Genomic DNA, 15,551 nt, shown 5'->3' with positions numbered 1-15,551 from the left:
AACCGTATCTGGGGTCAAAACAATGCTTTTCATTTCCCCATCTGCTCCATCTGTCTCTCGTGTTGTCTTACTCTCCAGTCCTCTTCTTTTCACTCTCCAGCTTGATCTTCTTCTCCCCTTTTCTTTTTCTTCATCTTAGCACCTTTTTTTCTTCCTTTCACTTTCTCTTCTTTATACTTAAAAACAATATGGAGTCCCTATGATGTGCCACACACTGTGCTTTTGCTTTTCCTGCACTGCCTTTTGAATTCCCATGGCCTCCTTATGAAGTAGGGGAACTTGTGTTCATTATAAAGATGAGAAAACAGATGATCTTAGGGTTAAGAGCTTGCCTAGAGTTGGGCAGCTAGTAAGGGGTACAGTTGGAGATTCAAACCCAGACCTCTCTGATTCCGAAAGTCTATGACATTTTCCTGCCATCCATGTTTCTGAACTCTGGCAGAATGTTGGAACCACCTGGGGAGCTCTAAAGGTATCAGTACCTGGGCACTGCCTCCAGAGATGCATAGTTGATTCCTCTGGGGATGAGAGGGGCTGGGTTGGAGAACTACCCCATATTCTGTTTTCTCTTTATGCCCATTTGTCTTTGCATGGAAATAGATGCATATGTTGAGATATGTGGCAGAAAGGCCCTTGAGATGGATGGATGGCTCTGGCAAGGAAAGGATTTGCCTCTCCAGAAATCAGCAGCAGAAGAAAGCACAGCTGTGTCTTTGTGTTTGTGCTGCAGGTGGGCAAGTGGGAGAACCAGACACTGAGCCTGAGGCACGCCGTGTGGCCTAGGTACAAGTCCTTCTCCGACTGCGAGCCGGATGACAACCATCTCAGCATCGTCACCCTTGAGGAGGCCCCGTTCGTCATTGTGGAAGACATAGACCCGCTGACTGAGACATGTGTGAGGAACACTGTGCCATGTCGGAAGTTCGTCAAAATCAAGTGAGTGGCAGGGATGCTGTCACCTGAATGTGCCCAATCCTTTAAGAGAGCCTGAATCATTGATTCTGACAATATCTAAACTTGAATCACAAAATGTCATAGAAAACACACTCCATTATAGTAGGCATAATACAATAATCGATTTAAAAAAGACTTAGATACATTCCTGGAGATGCGCCAAATTTTCATTCAGTTAATTACAACAGCAATATAAGGTGGGTAGTTTCGCCCATTGTAAATATGATAAAACTGAGTTGTGGGAAGATGATCAAACATGTTCCAAGCCATCTAGCTAGGAAATGAAAGAGGTAGGACTCAAACACTGGTCCGGCTGACTCCACAGTCATGTTTTTAACCCTTAGGTTGAATCAATCCTCCCCTTCAGTCTTTTTAGTTTCATTATTCATTCATTTATTTTTGAACAAACATACTCAAAATGTATTTTTAATATTTAAAAATGTGTAAAACATATATTTTTATATATTTATTTATTTAAAAATATAAAAGGTCATGTTTTTATACATTAAATTATATAACACATTATATTTTTATGCATTACAATATATAAAACATTTTTATACATTGAAAAAGTAAAGAGCACCAATATAAAGAAGAATTTACACCAACGAATGGATAAAACAGCCAGTCAACATCAAATGGCAGTAACCCTAAATTTAAATTGACTAAATCCCCCAATCAAAAGACACAGCCAAAACCCAATGGCATGTTACATCCAGACCTGTTTCACATGCAAGGATACACAAAGACTCAAAACAAAGGGATGGAGAAAGATTTACCAACCAAATAGAGAGCAAAAATAAATAATAAATAAATAATAAGCAGGAGTTGCAAATCTCGTAGCGGATAAAATAGATTTTAAAGCAACAAAGATACTGTGGTAAAAGGATCAATGCAACAACAAGAGCTAACGATCCTAACACCCAGATAGGAGACATAGATTCAATGAGACAGAAAATTAATAAGCATATCAAGGACTCGAACTCAGATCTGGAACAAGTAAACTTAATAAATATTTATAGAGCTCTCCACTTCAAATACACAAAATATACATTCTTGTCAATACCACATCACACCTACCCATACGTTTAAATGAAACATTGATTGGCCATTAATAATACCCAATTTTTTTCAAAATAAAGCAATATTTCCATTTACTCTCCCTCTTTCTCTTCCTCTTTCTTCCTCTCCTTCACTTATTTTTTTTTTCTTTCCTTCTCTCAAAAAAAAAAGAAATCAACTTGTAAACCTCTAGATCCAGGTCGGCAATGTCTCTCTCATTGCTTGATTTCCTTCCTTCCCTTCCCTCCCTCCCTCCCCGCTTCCTCCCTTCTTTCCTTCCTTCATCCCTTCCTTCCTCCCTACCGTCCTTCTTCCCTCCCTTCCTGCCTTCCTCCCCCCCAAAAAAATAAATATATAAAATAATATATTTTTATACATTAAAAATATAAAGCATTATATTTTTATATATTAAAAATATATATGGTTGGACACAGTGACTCATGCTTATAATCTCAGTATTTTGGTTGGCCGAGGTGGTGGGTCACTTGAGGTCAGGAGTTGAAGACCAGCCTAAGCAACATGGCGAAACCTTGTCTTTACCAAAAATACAAAAATTAGCCAGGTATGCTGGCAGGTGCCTGTGATCCTGGCTACTCAGGAGGCTGAAGCATGAGAATCACTTGAATCCGGGAGGCAGAGGTTGCAGTTAAGTCAAGATCGAGCCACTATACACCAGCCTAAGTGACAGAGCGAGACTCTGACTCAAAAATAAATAAATAAATAAATAAAAATAAAATTATATAAGGTATTATATATTTTGACATATTGAAATATATAAAACATATTTTAATACATAAAAATATATACAACATTATATCTTTTTATATGTTAAAAATATATACAAAATTATATATTCTTATATATAATGACAAGGTCTCACTCTGTCGCCCAGGCTGGAGTGTGGTTGTGTGATCACAGCTCACTGCATCCTTGAATTCCTAGGTTCAAATGATCCTCCCACCTTAGCCTCCTGAGTAGCTGAGACTACAGGCCTGCGCCACCATGTCTGGCTCATTTTTTAATTAATTTTTTTGAGAGACAGGGTTCTTGCTATGTTACTCAGGCTGGTCTCAAACTCCTGGCCTTAAGTGATCCTCATGCCTTGGCCTCCTGAGTCACTGGGATTACAGATGTGAGCCACTGTGCCCAGCTTCCTTTAGTCTTTTTAAAAATAATTATTTTGTTTCCACTTTTCTTGCTGTCCCTTCCCTTTCCCCAGCACATTCTTCTTCCCATCTCTTTTATAGATTCCAGATACATGCTTCTCAAAAATGTTAAAAACATCTCTCCATTTGGGAGTGAACACACATCTTGCATGTTACTTTCTGATAGAATCCAGGTGCAAATGGAACTTCTGGCAGTTTCTCAGTTCATCAACAGCAAGCAGGCACTGCATCTGTGTCATTTTTCCTTTTGTTAAGATTGAAGAAAGAGCTGACATTGTCCATGATGAGGTTTCCTTAATTTACATACCTTTTGGGGACACAGAAACCTCCATGGCCGACTCCAAGGCCCTGATCCTGGTGTTTCCTAATGCAAACATAAGCAAAAGCACCACCTCATGGGAGACTCACAGAAGAAAAAGGCCCGCTCTTGGATGGAAGCTTTATTTTTTTCTCAGTCTTTTCTGACCTGTTTCTTTGGCCTGATTCATACTCATCCTTGAAGTGTAGCTCCTGCGTCCCCAGGCTGGGTTAGCTCTTCCTACTTCCACGGTACCTGGGTCTATCCCTGTCTCTCTACCCTCATCACCTGTTTTTACAGTGTATAGTTTGCCTGCCTTTTCTCTGACTTCTGAGCCACCTACATATAGGGAATGTGACTTATTAATATTTGTAGCCTCAGTTAAAAGGACACAGCATGACGCACCAATATTTGTTTCATGACTAGGAAGAGATATTTTTACATCCTCATTTCAAACTCTAGTCTCAGCCATTATCACACAAGATACAAGTCTCCAGATCTCAGTACTTGAGATCAGCCTCTCACAACATCTGATGGTTTAATAAGGTGCTCTTTCCCTTTTGCTTCACTTCTCTAACTTGCCATCACATAAGATGTGCCCTTCTTTTTACATGAAGATATAATATATAATTGCTAAATGTATTATGAAGGCCTATTTTGGTTTGGAGAAAATTTTATCAATGAGGGCACAAATGTCAGCGTCTTTGAAGTTGAAATCCTGAATACATCATGCAATAAATAAATATACCCCTCCTAAAAAGGCCCCTTCTTTCTCTAGTGTCCCCATGGTGGCTCCCTGGGATGAAGACTTTTTTTTTTTTGATAAGCGGTCCCCAGCCTCCCCTCCCCTGGGGATGAGGAAGAGGCAGGGCCCACCAAGGAAGGGCAAGTAGACAGCCCATGTTTTGGGGTCATGAATGTTTTAATAATTTTTGATGAATTTTTTTTACAGTGAAATAGCACAGACATTGTTTTAAATAAAATTGTTTTAATAAAAAATGAATGAATGTGCATTAAGCAGAATTTACATGTTAGGCACATTGCTGGGCACAGGGGGACACATGGATGAACAGGGCAGACAAAAGACTACGTGATTAGAAAACAATTCAACCAGTGAAGAAACAGGCAACTGCATGTTGTAATAAACCTTGTGATGAATAGAAAAAGAATGGTGTAAGAAGAGAGTAAATTGGGGTACGTGTGGTTACTTTAGCTCACAGAGGTAGGGTTTAAGGTGATATATACAGGATGAGAAGGAGCCAGACATGTGAAGATCTGGGGAAAGGCTTCCAATTAGATGCAATGGCAGGTGCAAAGGCCCTGGGGAGGAGAAGAGCTTGAAAGTTTGAGAAATAGAAGGAAACCCAATGCAATGCTAGAGAGTGATGAGTTACATGGAGGACGGAGCTGATGATGTGGGAAAGTTGTCAGAGGATGTTCTAATTTGGATGGGTGTTCTTTGAGCAGAACGTGGCCTGAGGAAGAAAGCAAAGTGGCTGGCACAAAGCAGAGTGTAACCTCAGTGGGACACCTCCTCTGTGATAACGATACCCTCTATGTTTCAATAGAGCAATGAAATGAGGCCTCTTGTGCTCCAGAATCAGTAATAGGAGTTTAGAATTGTTAAAATCCAAAGCCTTGGAGTTGAAAACAAGTAGATATCCAAGTACTGAGTCACATTTGTATGAAGAGAAATCAAAACAAATTGCTCTCTTTAAAAGAATTGACTTTTCTATTGAAGACTATCAACAGCTTAACAGGAACACGTTTTTGGTTTCTGCTAGGTGATAGTAGCTTGCAGCTTTGCTTCTTCCACTTGGGGATATGAGAAGTTTACCATGTGTCTAGATGAAGTCTTTGACTCATGTGAGAGCAATAGAGAATTGCTAGAATCCACTAATCCCAACATTAAAGAAGATGAGATCAACAGCATTTCCTACAGGGAAAGTCTTTGAGGCAGGCTGATCATGATTGTGTGAAACCTTTTTCTCACTTCTGGTAAACGGCAGGGTCTTCTAACAATGCCAGGTAACAGGAAATGAGTTGAGAAATCTGACTTTCTTTCTAATCTGTTAGTTGGGTGATAAAGACATGCAGAGAAAATTGGAAAAATCATTTGGCCTGATATGTAGTGAGAAATGGCCATACTGTCAATTAAGCTCCCAAACTGTCAAACCGTTGGTGGGAAGAAAGGAAATTTATTTTTAAGTGCTGGATGAGATTTGTCTGAGTCTCCATGGTGGACAGGAGCCAACCCAGGACCTGAAGGCAGCTTGACTTGCATGGCTGTGTTCACAGCCACTGGCTATACTGGGAAATTGTAGAGCTGGTAAACTGGACAATTTGTTGGATCCCTTTCCCCATATTTGTTTTCATGAGTCATTGCCTCTCTTGGGTGGTGGTGGAGCACTGAGAGAGATCACATGGGGACCATTTCTCAGTCTCTGTAGTTAAGTCACATCCCCTGCATGCCCACACAAGGGCTGTAATAGGAACCAACAGACGTTCCCAATTACAAGCTGGTCTGCAATTCCATAATTACTGTGATAAATTCAACTATTGCATTTGCTGCGTGCCTTTTTCATTCTGTGTCCCCAGGGCCCAGTTTAATGTCTTGTGCACAGTAAGCACTTAGTGGGTACTTCTTGGGTGAAAATGCATCAATGATCATTTGCGTTTAGAAATACACCTCATGTTCAGAGATATGGGTGAGATAACTCATAAACTGGCTGAGGTTTCCAGGGAAACCAAAGAATGCCACTATATGCCTGTGACCCTGAATCTTGAACCTAGGGCATCTAAAACTTCTATCTAATCTCCCACATATCTTGACCAGGTACAGGAAGAGCCCATGATAGGGGAAGAAGGGAAGGAACATAGAAAGAAGGTGATAAAAATGAGCGGAGGTAGTAAAAGGGCATCATTGTGTGGCCAACAGTTGCCCCGAAGAAAAAAAGATAATTCAATTTGATGCATTTTTCAGAGCCATGTATACCAAGAAGCAAATGGTATCTGGACATTCCATCAAGTTAATGTGCTTATGACACATTTCTATTGTATTTGTGGCAGTTTTAACTCTAGCCTGACCCCCTCTGTTCTGAGTAATCGGAGATGGAGCTGGCACCGACCCATTGACTATACAGCATTGAGGTTGCTAATCATCACATCTAAATATATACAGATGTGACCTCCCACTACCACCACACTAAGGGTGGTGGATCACAGCAGGTCATCCAGCCTCTGGGCAAGAGAGTAAAGTTTCTATGCTGGTCTGGGCTAACAGAAGCAGAGTTGTTGAGTACAAGTCACCAACAGGATGTGGGGGTGGAATGGGGTAGAGAGTGATTTAAGACAGGTGATCTGTGATCCTGAGATAAAGGAAAGCATTGGTAAGCAGGTGTTATTTACAACCCACTTTCGTCACTCAAAATTATGTTTTGCAGCTGAGTATGGTGACTCACACCTGTAATCTTAGCACTTTGAAAGGCCAAAGTGGGAGGATCGCTTGAGGCCAGGAGGTCCAGGCTGTAGTGAGCCATGATCTCATCGCTGCAACCCAGTCTGGGCAACAGAGCAAGAGTACATTTCTTTAAAAAAATTGTTCTGTCAAATCTGTGCACCTTCATGGATATAGAGAAGATGTATATCACATACATCAATCTTGCTTGATGTGTGTGTGTGTGTGTGTGTGTGTGTCAATTATATAAGTAGTACATACTTACTAGATAATTTGGGGGAAAAATCCTAAAAATATTAAAAAAAAACTTTTTTTTCAGCATTTCAAAATAGCTATGCTTCACACTTTTTTCTTTTTCTTTCTTTTTTTCTTTTGAGACAGAGTCTTGCTCTGTCACCTAGGTTGGAGTGCAGTAGAGCAATCTTGGCTCATTGCAACCTCTGCCTCCTGGGTTCAAGCAGTTCTCGTGCCTCCTGCATAGCTGGGATTACAGGTGTGTGCCACCATGCCCAGCTAATTTTTTTATTTTTAGTAGAAATGGGGTTTCTCCATAGTGGCCAGGCTGGTCTCAAACTCCCGACCTTGGGGGATCCACCCACCTTGACTTCCCAAAGTGCTGAGATTACAGGAATGAGCCATTGCGCCTCTCCTGTGCTTCATATTTCATTGGTTTTCCAAATGGTTATTTCATAAGCTCCTCTGTTTTTATATAGCTGTGATTATTCTGTTTGTACCACTTTATAACCTGCTTTTTTCATATGACATGGAAGCATAAGAATTCTCCGTGATGATGTTGGATTTCCATAGACATCACTTTAGTGCTTAGGTAACACTCCAATGTGTGGATGTGCCAAAAATGGGATATTCAGACAGAGAATGTGTTCAGGATTCAAAGACAGGGTTGAGATAATGAGATGTCCATTAATCAAGCATATTGCCCAGAGAGTCCTTGATCTTACGTGAGTTGTCTTTTAGTACTTTTTGCTATCTGTTAGGTTGACCAGCTTTCTTTTTTTTTTTCTTTTTCTTTTTGAGACGAAGTTTCAGTGACGTTGTCCAGGCTGGAGTGCAATGGCCTGATCTCGGCTCCCTGCAACCTCTGCCTCCTGGGTTCAAGTGATTCTCCTGCCTCAGCCTCCCAAGTAGCTGGAACTACAGGCACCCGCCACCATGCTGGGCCAATTTTTCTATTTTTAGTGGGGACAGGGTTTGTTATGTTGGCCAGGCTGGTCTCAAACTCCTGATCTCAGGCGATCCACCTGTCTCAGCCTCCCAGCGTGCTGGGATTTCAGGTGTGAGCCACCATACCTGGCCTTTTTTCTTTTTAAAGGTATTTTTTTAATTTGCATAGGTGTCCTTTGAATATGACTTGTTCAGATGAATACAGCAGGGTGACTGGTACAAAGCAATAAGTATACCCTTGGTAGAGTATACAATAGCCTTTAAGATAGCTTAAATTTTTATAGGGCTTTTATATGATCAAGGACCTTGCTTTTAGAAGTGTCTCATTTTGTACTACATGTCACATAGGTAAGTAGGGAAGACGTTGTTTCTTAGCCCTCATGTAACATTTGGCTCTATCAAGAGAAGTTAAGTCCACAGACTCAGGCATGGAATAGAACTCAGGTCTCCTGATTCTTGGCTGAGGAGTTCTCTGGTTACCACCACTCCTCCCACTTGATTTCAAGCCTCCGTAATTATAGAATGAAGCAAAACCCTGCTTTCTCTGAGAATTTCACATCCTCCTCTCTTCCATTCACCAGTAAGTTTTCATGGCTCAGTTTAGATCAGATGACTAAACTCTAAAGTTGTTGTATGTGTTATAAACTCTTAAAGATTTAAGAGTTGGTATTTTTTACCTGTTTAATGGATGTATAAATATCACCTAATTCAGAAAATGTCATGGAGATTAATTCAACAATTAGTATAAAGCCTTTAGGATAGTGCCTAGCAAATAGTAATTACTCAGTAAGTGTTAGCTCTTGTCATGATAACCGCTATAATTAAGGACACTTTCTGCCTTTGCTGTCATATACTCCTTAGGAAAGCCACTTCCCCTTTTTAAATTTCAGTTTACTCAAGTTTATTCATCTGAAAAACAGAAGAGCATAGCTAATGATTGTGAACAAACCTTCCAGTGCTAATATTCTAAAGTCTTGGGATTTTTCTTTATAGCAATTCGACCAATGAGGGGATGAATGTTAAGAAATGCTGCAAGGGGTTCTGCATTGATATTCTGAAGAAACTTTCCAGAACTGTGAAGTTTACTTACGACCTCTACCTGGTGACCAATGGGAAGCATGGCAAGAAAGTTAACAATGTGTGGAATGGAATGATTGGTGAAGTAAGTTATCTTTTCATCCCTGGGCTCTCATTCAGACAAAGGGCCTGCAGTCCTCAGGAATGTTGGCAGGAAAAGTAAAGGTACTGTTCTTTTTTTTTTTCCTCTTACATCCAGGTGGTCTATCAACGGGCCGTCATGGCGGTTGGCTCGCTCACCATCAATGAGGAACGTTCTGAAGTGGTAGATTTCTCTGTGCCCTTTGTGGAAACGGGAATCAGTGTCATGGTTTCAAGAAGTAATGGCACCGTCTCACCTTCTGCTTTTCTAGGTGTGTGAATTTTATAGTGACTGTTCCTTTACTATAAGGAATTGTAGGAATCCTTGTTTGCTCAGAGGATGGGACCAGACAGAAACCTGTTCAGTTCTGGACTATAGCACCATATTTCAGAGGATGCTGCATTTGAATTATCTTATGAGAGGGTTAGGCTTTGTGTCCCCATCCAAATCTCATCTTGAATTGTAATCACCAGGTGTTGAGGGAGAGACCTGGTGAGTGGTGATGAGATCATGGGGATGGTTTCTTCCATGCTGTTCTTGTGATAGGGAGTGAGTTTTCACAACATCTGATGGTTTAATAAGGAGCACTTCCCCATTTGCTTCATGTCTCTCACTTGCTGCCATGTAAGATTTGCCTGCTTCCCCTTCTGCCATGATTGCAAGTTTCCTGAGGACTCCCGAGGAATATGGAACTGTGAGTCAATTAAACCTCTTACCTTTATAAATTACCCAATCTCAACAATTTTCTTCTTTTGAGAAGGAGTCTGTTAGCTCTGTTGCCCAGGCTTGAGTGCAGTGGTGCAGTCTCGGCTCACTGCAGCCTCTGCTTCCTGGGTTCAAGTGTTTCTCCCACCTCAGTGTCCCAAGTAGCTGGGATTACAGGTGCCCACCACCATGCCTGGCTAATTTTTGTGTAGAGACAGGGTGTCACCATGTTGGCCAAACTGCTATCAAACTCCTGACCTCAAGTGATCCTCAGGCAGTTCGTTATAGCAGTGTGACAGTGGCCTAATGCATCCTAATTGACTCCCCTGCACCCCCAGTTCACATCTTTCATTTGCCTTAAACTTGGAAAAAGCTGCTGAAAACAATATGATTACATATTCAGATACTGGTCTTGAATCTGTAGAATGTAAATTAATAGATACATTGCTTGCATTCTTGAAAACATTTTAAAAATCAACCTGTCTGTCCAGTTAATTTAAACCAGCTCATAAACCTTTATTCAGCATCTACATATCCATCCTCCATCCCACAAAGAACAGCAGTCATTTATTTACTAGATATAAGACTGAAAATAATGATGACTGCACAATAATTTGCGCCAGTATTCTGCTAAACAAAATAAAAGTAGTCTGAAAAGTATATGTTGATTTAAAAGTAATGGAATCATATTTTAAATGTGACTACCTATTAAGCCAAATAGTTTGTAAAGAAGGAAATTCTTTTGATTTTTTTAACCATTTCATAAATTTACGTTTTTACATAAAAGTTTTTTTTTAATCAAGGAGCTATATTTTCTATTCTTTGCTCTTCTCTAGCAATTTGACTATATTGGGTAGCCTGGCTAAAGTAGTTGAAACTTCACAGAACATAGTGAAACATTGTTTTTTCTTTAAAGGAAAGTGTTGTATTAACTGTTTGGTTATCATAAATGACTTTTGACAGTAACTATCTTCTTGAATATCATGAAATCCAGATAAATAATTTCCCCTTGGCACTCCCATATAAGTGGGTTTGCCCCAAATTAGGGAAGGTTAAGACAAACTTGAATCTCTGGAGGAAAATTGTATGAGTGGGGCAAAATATTATATATTTAATTTTTTAAAAATTTCAATAGCCTAGGGGCACAAGTGGTTTTTGTTACATGGATGAATTATACAGTGGTGAAGTCTGGGCCTTCAGTGTACCTGTCACCTAAGACAGTGTACATTGTAGGTAATTTTTCATCACTTATCTCCCTTCCATCCTCTCCCTTTCTTAATCTCCAGTTTCCATTATACCACTTGCATGCTTTTTCATACCCATAATGTAGCTCTCACTTGTAAGTGAAGATGTGGAGTATTAGATTTTTCATTCCTGAAAAATCCATCCACTAGTTCATGTCTTTCATTTATTTTAAACTTAGAAAAAGCTACTGAAAAAAAAATTGATTACATATTCGGATACTGGTCTTGACTCTGTAGAATGTAAATTAAGAGCTCTATTGCTTAGAGTCTTGAAAACATTTTTTAAAAGAACTTGTCAGTCCACAGTTAATTTAAATCAGCCCATAAACCTGTATTCAGCATCTACATACCCATCATCCAACCCACAAAGAGTGACAGTCATTCGTTTGCTAGATGACTAGCAAATATTTAGGATGATGGCTTCCAGTTTCATCCAAGTTGCTGTAAAAAACATTGTGTCATTCTTTTTTATGGCTGATTAGTACTCCATGGTATATATATACACCACATTTTATTTATGCAATCATCAGTTGATAGGCACATAGGTTGATTCCATATCTTTGCAATTGTGAGTTGTGCTATGATAAACATATATGTGCAGGTGTCTTTTTGATATAGTGATTTCTTTTCCTTTGGGTAGATACCCAGTAATGAAATTGCGGGATCTACTTTTAGTTCTTTGAGAAATCTCCACACTGGGAAAACAGTTATATTAAGGTCAACTAACTTTCTTATATTTTTCCAGAGACAAAAATCTGTTATCTACTAAAGCAAATTGTAAATTGGAACCAATTTGTGGACACCAACTCTACACCCATTGTCTTATTCTTCTACTGTCTTCATTTATATGTAATGCTATCATCCAATGAAACTTTTATGCTTCATTCTCTTCGGTAAAATATTGACTAACAGGATTTTGGATACTGCCTTGCATTCAGAACTCTGTGGATTTACGGTCTTCATTTTTGATAATCCATTTAAGCTGTTAAAATTCTTGGCACTCTCTGGATTTGATTTTGCACTTGTTGCTTCCATTTTTGTAACCTTTGTTGTAGTAATGTGGACACTGACAAATACATACTTCATTATGTTCTTTTTGTCCCTCTGTCTGACATGGATTCAGATACTCATATCTGATAAGAGAGCCTCACTATGCCAGGAACAATGAGACCAGCTGATACTGACAACACATGCAGAATCTTAATAATTCTTAGATGGACATTCACTATTTTTTTGTTTTTTGAGATGGAGTTTCGCTCTTGTTACCCAGACTGGAGTGCAATGGAGCGATCTTGGGTCACTGCAACCTCTGCCTCCTGGGTTCAGACAATTCTCCTGCCTCAGCCTCCTGAGTAGTTGGGACTACAGGCACACGCCACCGTGCCTAGCTAATTTTTTTATATTTTTAGTAGAGACGGGATTTCACCTTGTTGACCAGGATGGTCTCAATCTCTTGACCTTGTGATCCACCCGCCTTGGCCTCCCAAAGTGCTGGGATTACAGGCGTGAGCCACTTTAGTCACTCCTAGTCATGTTTCCCCTCCTTACCTTTCAGACTCTTTGGCAGGAATCCTTTTCCTTGGAGGTTAGAAAGGGTTGGGGGAAGTGAGTTCATGGAACAAAATGGAAAGAAATTGTTTCTTTTCAAAATAAGAAAACAATTGTATCACTTTAGTGAGCTAGAGCGAACTCTTTTTCCAATTCCCTCAGAAAGAAAAAAATATCAATTGGCTTGTCTCATGAAAATGGGTTGCTGATATTGAATCTGGCGTCAACCCAGTTTCTCTAAATTTTTATCTTACTTACATTTGTAAAACATTTCCATTAAAAAAGTCAAGTGTGTTGCTAAATTTAGCAAAACCTCCTTTCCCCCATACTTTTCCTGCTGCATTATTAAAAGTAAAATAAAATAAATTGTAACCAGAGGAAACTATTTTCAAAGCTGTTTTTACACAGTAGGCTTAATATTTTTCCTAGTCACTAAGTTACATCCCTATTCGATTGTCCAACCCCTTATTTACGGTCATTATCTGCAGATTTTGAAAGTCATGATGAACCATGCTAAGCTACATTTTTCCATTCACTGGCTCAGTCATCTGGAAGAGCCAAAACATTCAAAATCTGATTGCATTGCTCTTCATTATTTCCTGTTCTCTCTCCTCCGCAAACTCTATTAACTCACATCAGAAGCACTTGCAGGCCATGCCTTTAAGCTTTTGTATAAAAATGTAACCAGTGGCTCTTCAAGGACAGAGATGGCATCTCCTGCAATATTTCCATCTAGTTAATTCTGAAGACTTTCCAAAAATGTTGGATTCTTTGATCCAAAGAAATGCTGACCTGGTATCTCCTCGATTGCAGTTCTTTCATGGATGAAAGTTGCATCAGTTTTAAGCCATTAGAGGATGTAATAGAGAGTTACTTAAACTATTTCTCGGTCACTCCTTGGACACTATAGACAGTGCTCTAACTCTGTTCTAATGTTTTTTGTTGTTGTTGTTCTGGGAGTATGTGTGGTGTCTGAGAATAGTAACCCTTCGGGGCACTTATAGGTATTTGTTTTACTAAAACCAGACTACTGCAGCAGAGTCCTTTGATCTGTGCTGTGCTCACAAGTTAAGGAACAGATGTGGTCAATTCCAAGTAGGGAGACATCTGGGATCCATTGCTTCATCAGTTTTCACTTGATTTTCTGACTGGCATGTTAGTAACAAGGATGCACCTGCCAAAAAAAGTTCACTGCAGGTTTACAGATTCTGACATGTGCGTAGGATAATTCAGTTATGGTCCCTTCTAATATTTAAAAATAATATTTTCATAGCCTTCAGAGAAATGGAAGTTACCCAATTAATAAATGTGCTTTTTCAAAAACCAGCATGCCCTTTTCAGTACCATGGACAGCATATTCCCCCAGTATTTCTGGCTTTAATCCTAGAATCGAACAGCTGTTCCATTCAATATATTGTCTGTATGTTGTGTACCTTGCACACGAACAGACACTTTCATGTAAGTGCTCATTTACTCATCACAATGATCCTCCTCTGATAAGACACACCAGGCACCTCGGAGAATTACTTTATCTCTGTTCTTGAATATGAAGTACTTTTAAATCTCCTAATCATTTATTTATCTAACTTCCTTCTTGGATACAACTCATTATTAAAGTGCTGTGATTTCATGGACATAATATTGTTTATTACTCAAGCTAAATTTAGATAAAATAAATTTCAGTTGCAATCTCATTGATTTTTTTGGAGCGCATCTTATGTTACTGAAGTGAGTTGTGTTACCTGTTGCTTTTTAATATGTTTGCTCTGTCAAACTGCATTAGAAAGCATTTGTTCCAGCTTTTAAATCATCCAATATAGCTAAAGTTCAGACATATTAATTTCTTATTAAACAGTAAGCTCATTAAATTGGAATTTGTGATGACCTCTAGCTGTGCTAAGTAGTCATACTCTAATAAGAAGGTGGCCTGCAATCAACCTAGTTTTTATTATTATAAGTAACTTCATTAGGAAAACAATTTAAAAATAATAATGTGTTTACTCTTCAAGAGGTATTCTTGGACTTATTTTAACCCTTAGAAAATATTTGCTTATGAGGAAAAGGGTTTTAAGTTCATTGGTGTCTATGGGCAGTTTCTTCCCCATGACACATTTAGGTGAAGATGTATTCATTTTTAAAATTTACTTTCTGTTGATTTTGTAGCAGATGTATACCATAAATGGATAAAATGACTTCAGTCAACTAATGTTCATATCCTCAATCAAGTTGAATAGACGTCTTAAATTATTTTCCATAATATTTCTTACCTTTCTAGAGTATTCTAAAGCTTAGAGCCTTATGACTTGGCCTGCTCTTCTGAGATATCCACCTACTGCCTAAGTCACATGCAAATGAGCTGACTAAAACTACTTTTAGTGGAAAAACCATCTATCCGTCTAATATTTTATTGCCTCTACCCTTTAAGTGATGCCTTTTTATTGAATTATCATGTGAGGATAATATCCTCAATTGACTTTCAATTGCATTTAAGGCTGCTACCAACATCAACAAGATTAATAAAGCTGTAGCAGTCTCATCTGTCTGAAGCAAAAGGTGAAATGGAGAGTGTGATAGTTATAACTTTCTAATATTTCTATCACCCATGATTTTATAATTCTTTTCCGACAGGTTATAATTCCCCCTTTATTTTTAGAATTTCCTGCATATCATCTTTCTAGCATGAAAAAATAAAAACCATAACGATTTGCAGGAGCCTATGATTAACTATTTGGGTCTAGTCTTCTTTTTTAGCTTAGGCCTGCTGGATAGTTCCGTA

General features: G+C 39.0%; 1 protein-coding gene across 2 annotated transcripts in view; it reads left to right on the top strand.

Annotated features, from left to right (window-relative positions):
- Nucleotides 1-15,551, top strand: part of GRIN2A (glutamate ionotropic receptor NMDA type subunit 2A) — a 438,976-nt gene that overhangs the window by 345,874 nt on the left and 77,551 nt on the right. For both annotated transcript variants that reach the window (XM_035266897.3, XM_054242570.2), the window contains exons 6-8: nt 731-936; nt 9,113-9,281; nt 9,396-9,549. In XM_035266897.3, the coding sequence (XP_035122788.2) occupies nt 731-936; nt 9,113-9,281; nt 9,396-9,549 (529 nt within the window). The remainder of the gene's footprint in view (nt 1-730; nt 937-9,112; nt 9,282-9,395; nt 9,550-15,551) is intronic.

This window comes from Callithrix jacchus, chromosome 12 (genome assembly GCF_049354715.1).
Source record: "Callithrix jacchus isolate 240 chromosome 12, calJac240_pri, whole genome shotgun sequence".
In the NCBI taxonomy this organism is placed as follows: Eukaryota; Metazoa; Chordata; class Mammalia; order Primates; family Cebidae; genus Callithrix; species Callithrix jacchus.
The sequence above is the reverse complement of the archived record's forward strand: the minus strand, read 5'-3'. Positions and strand labels throughout refer to the sequence as shown.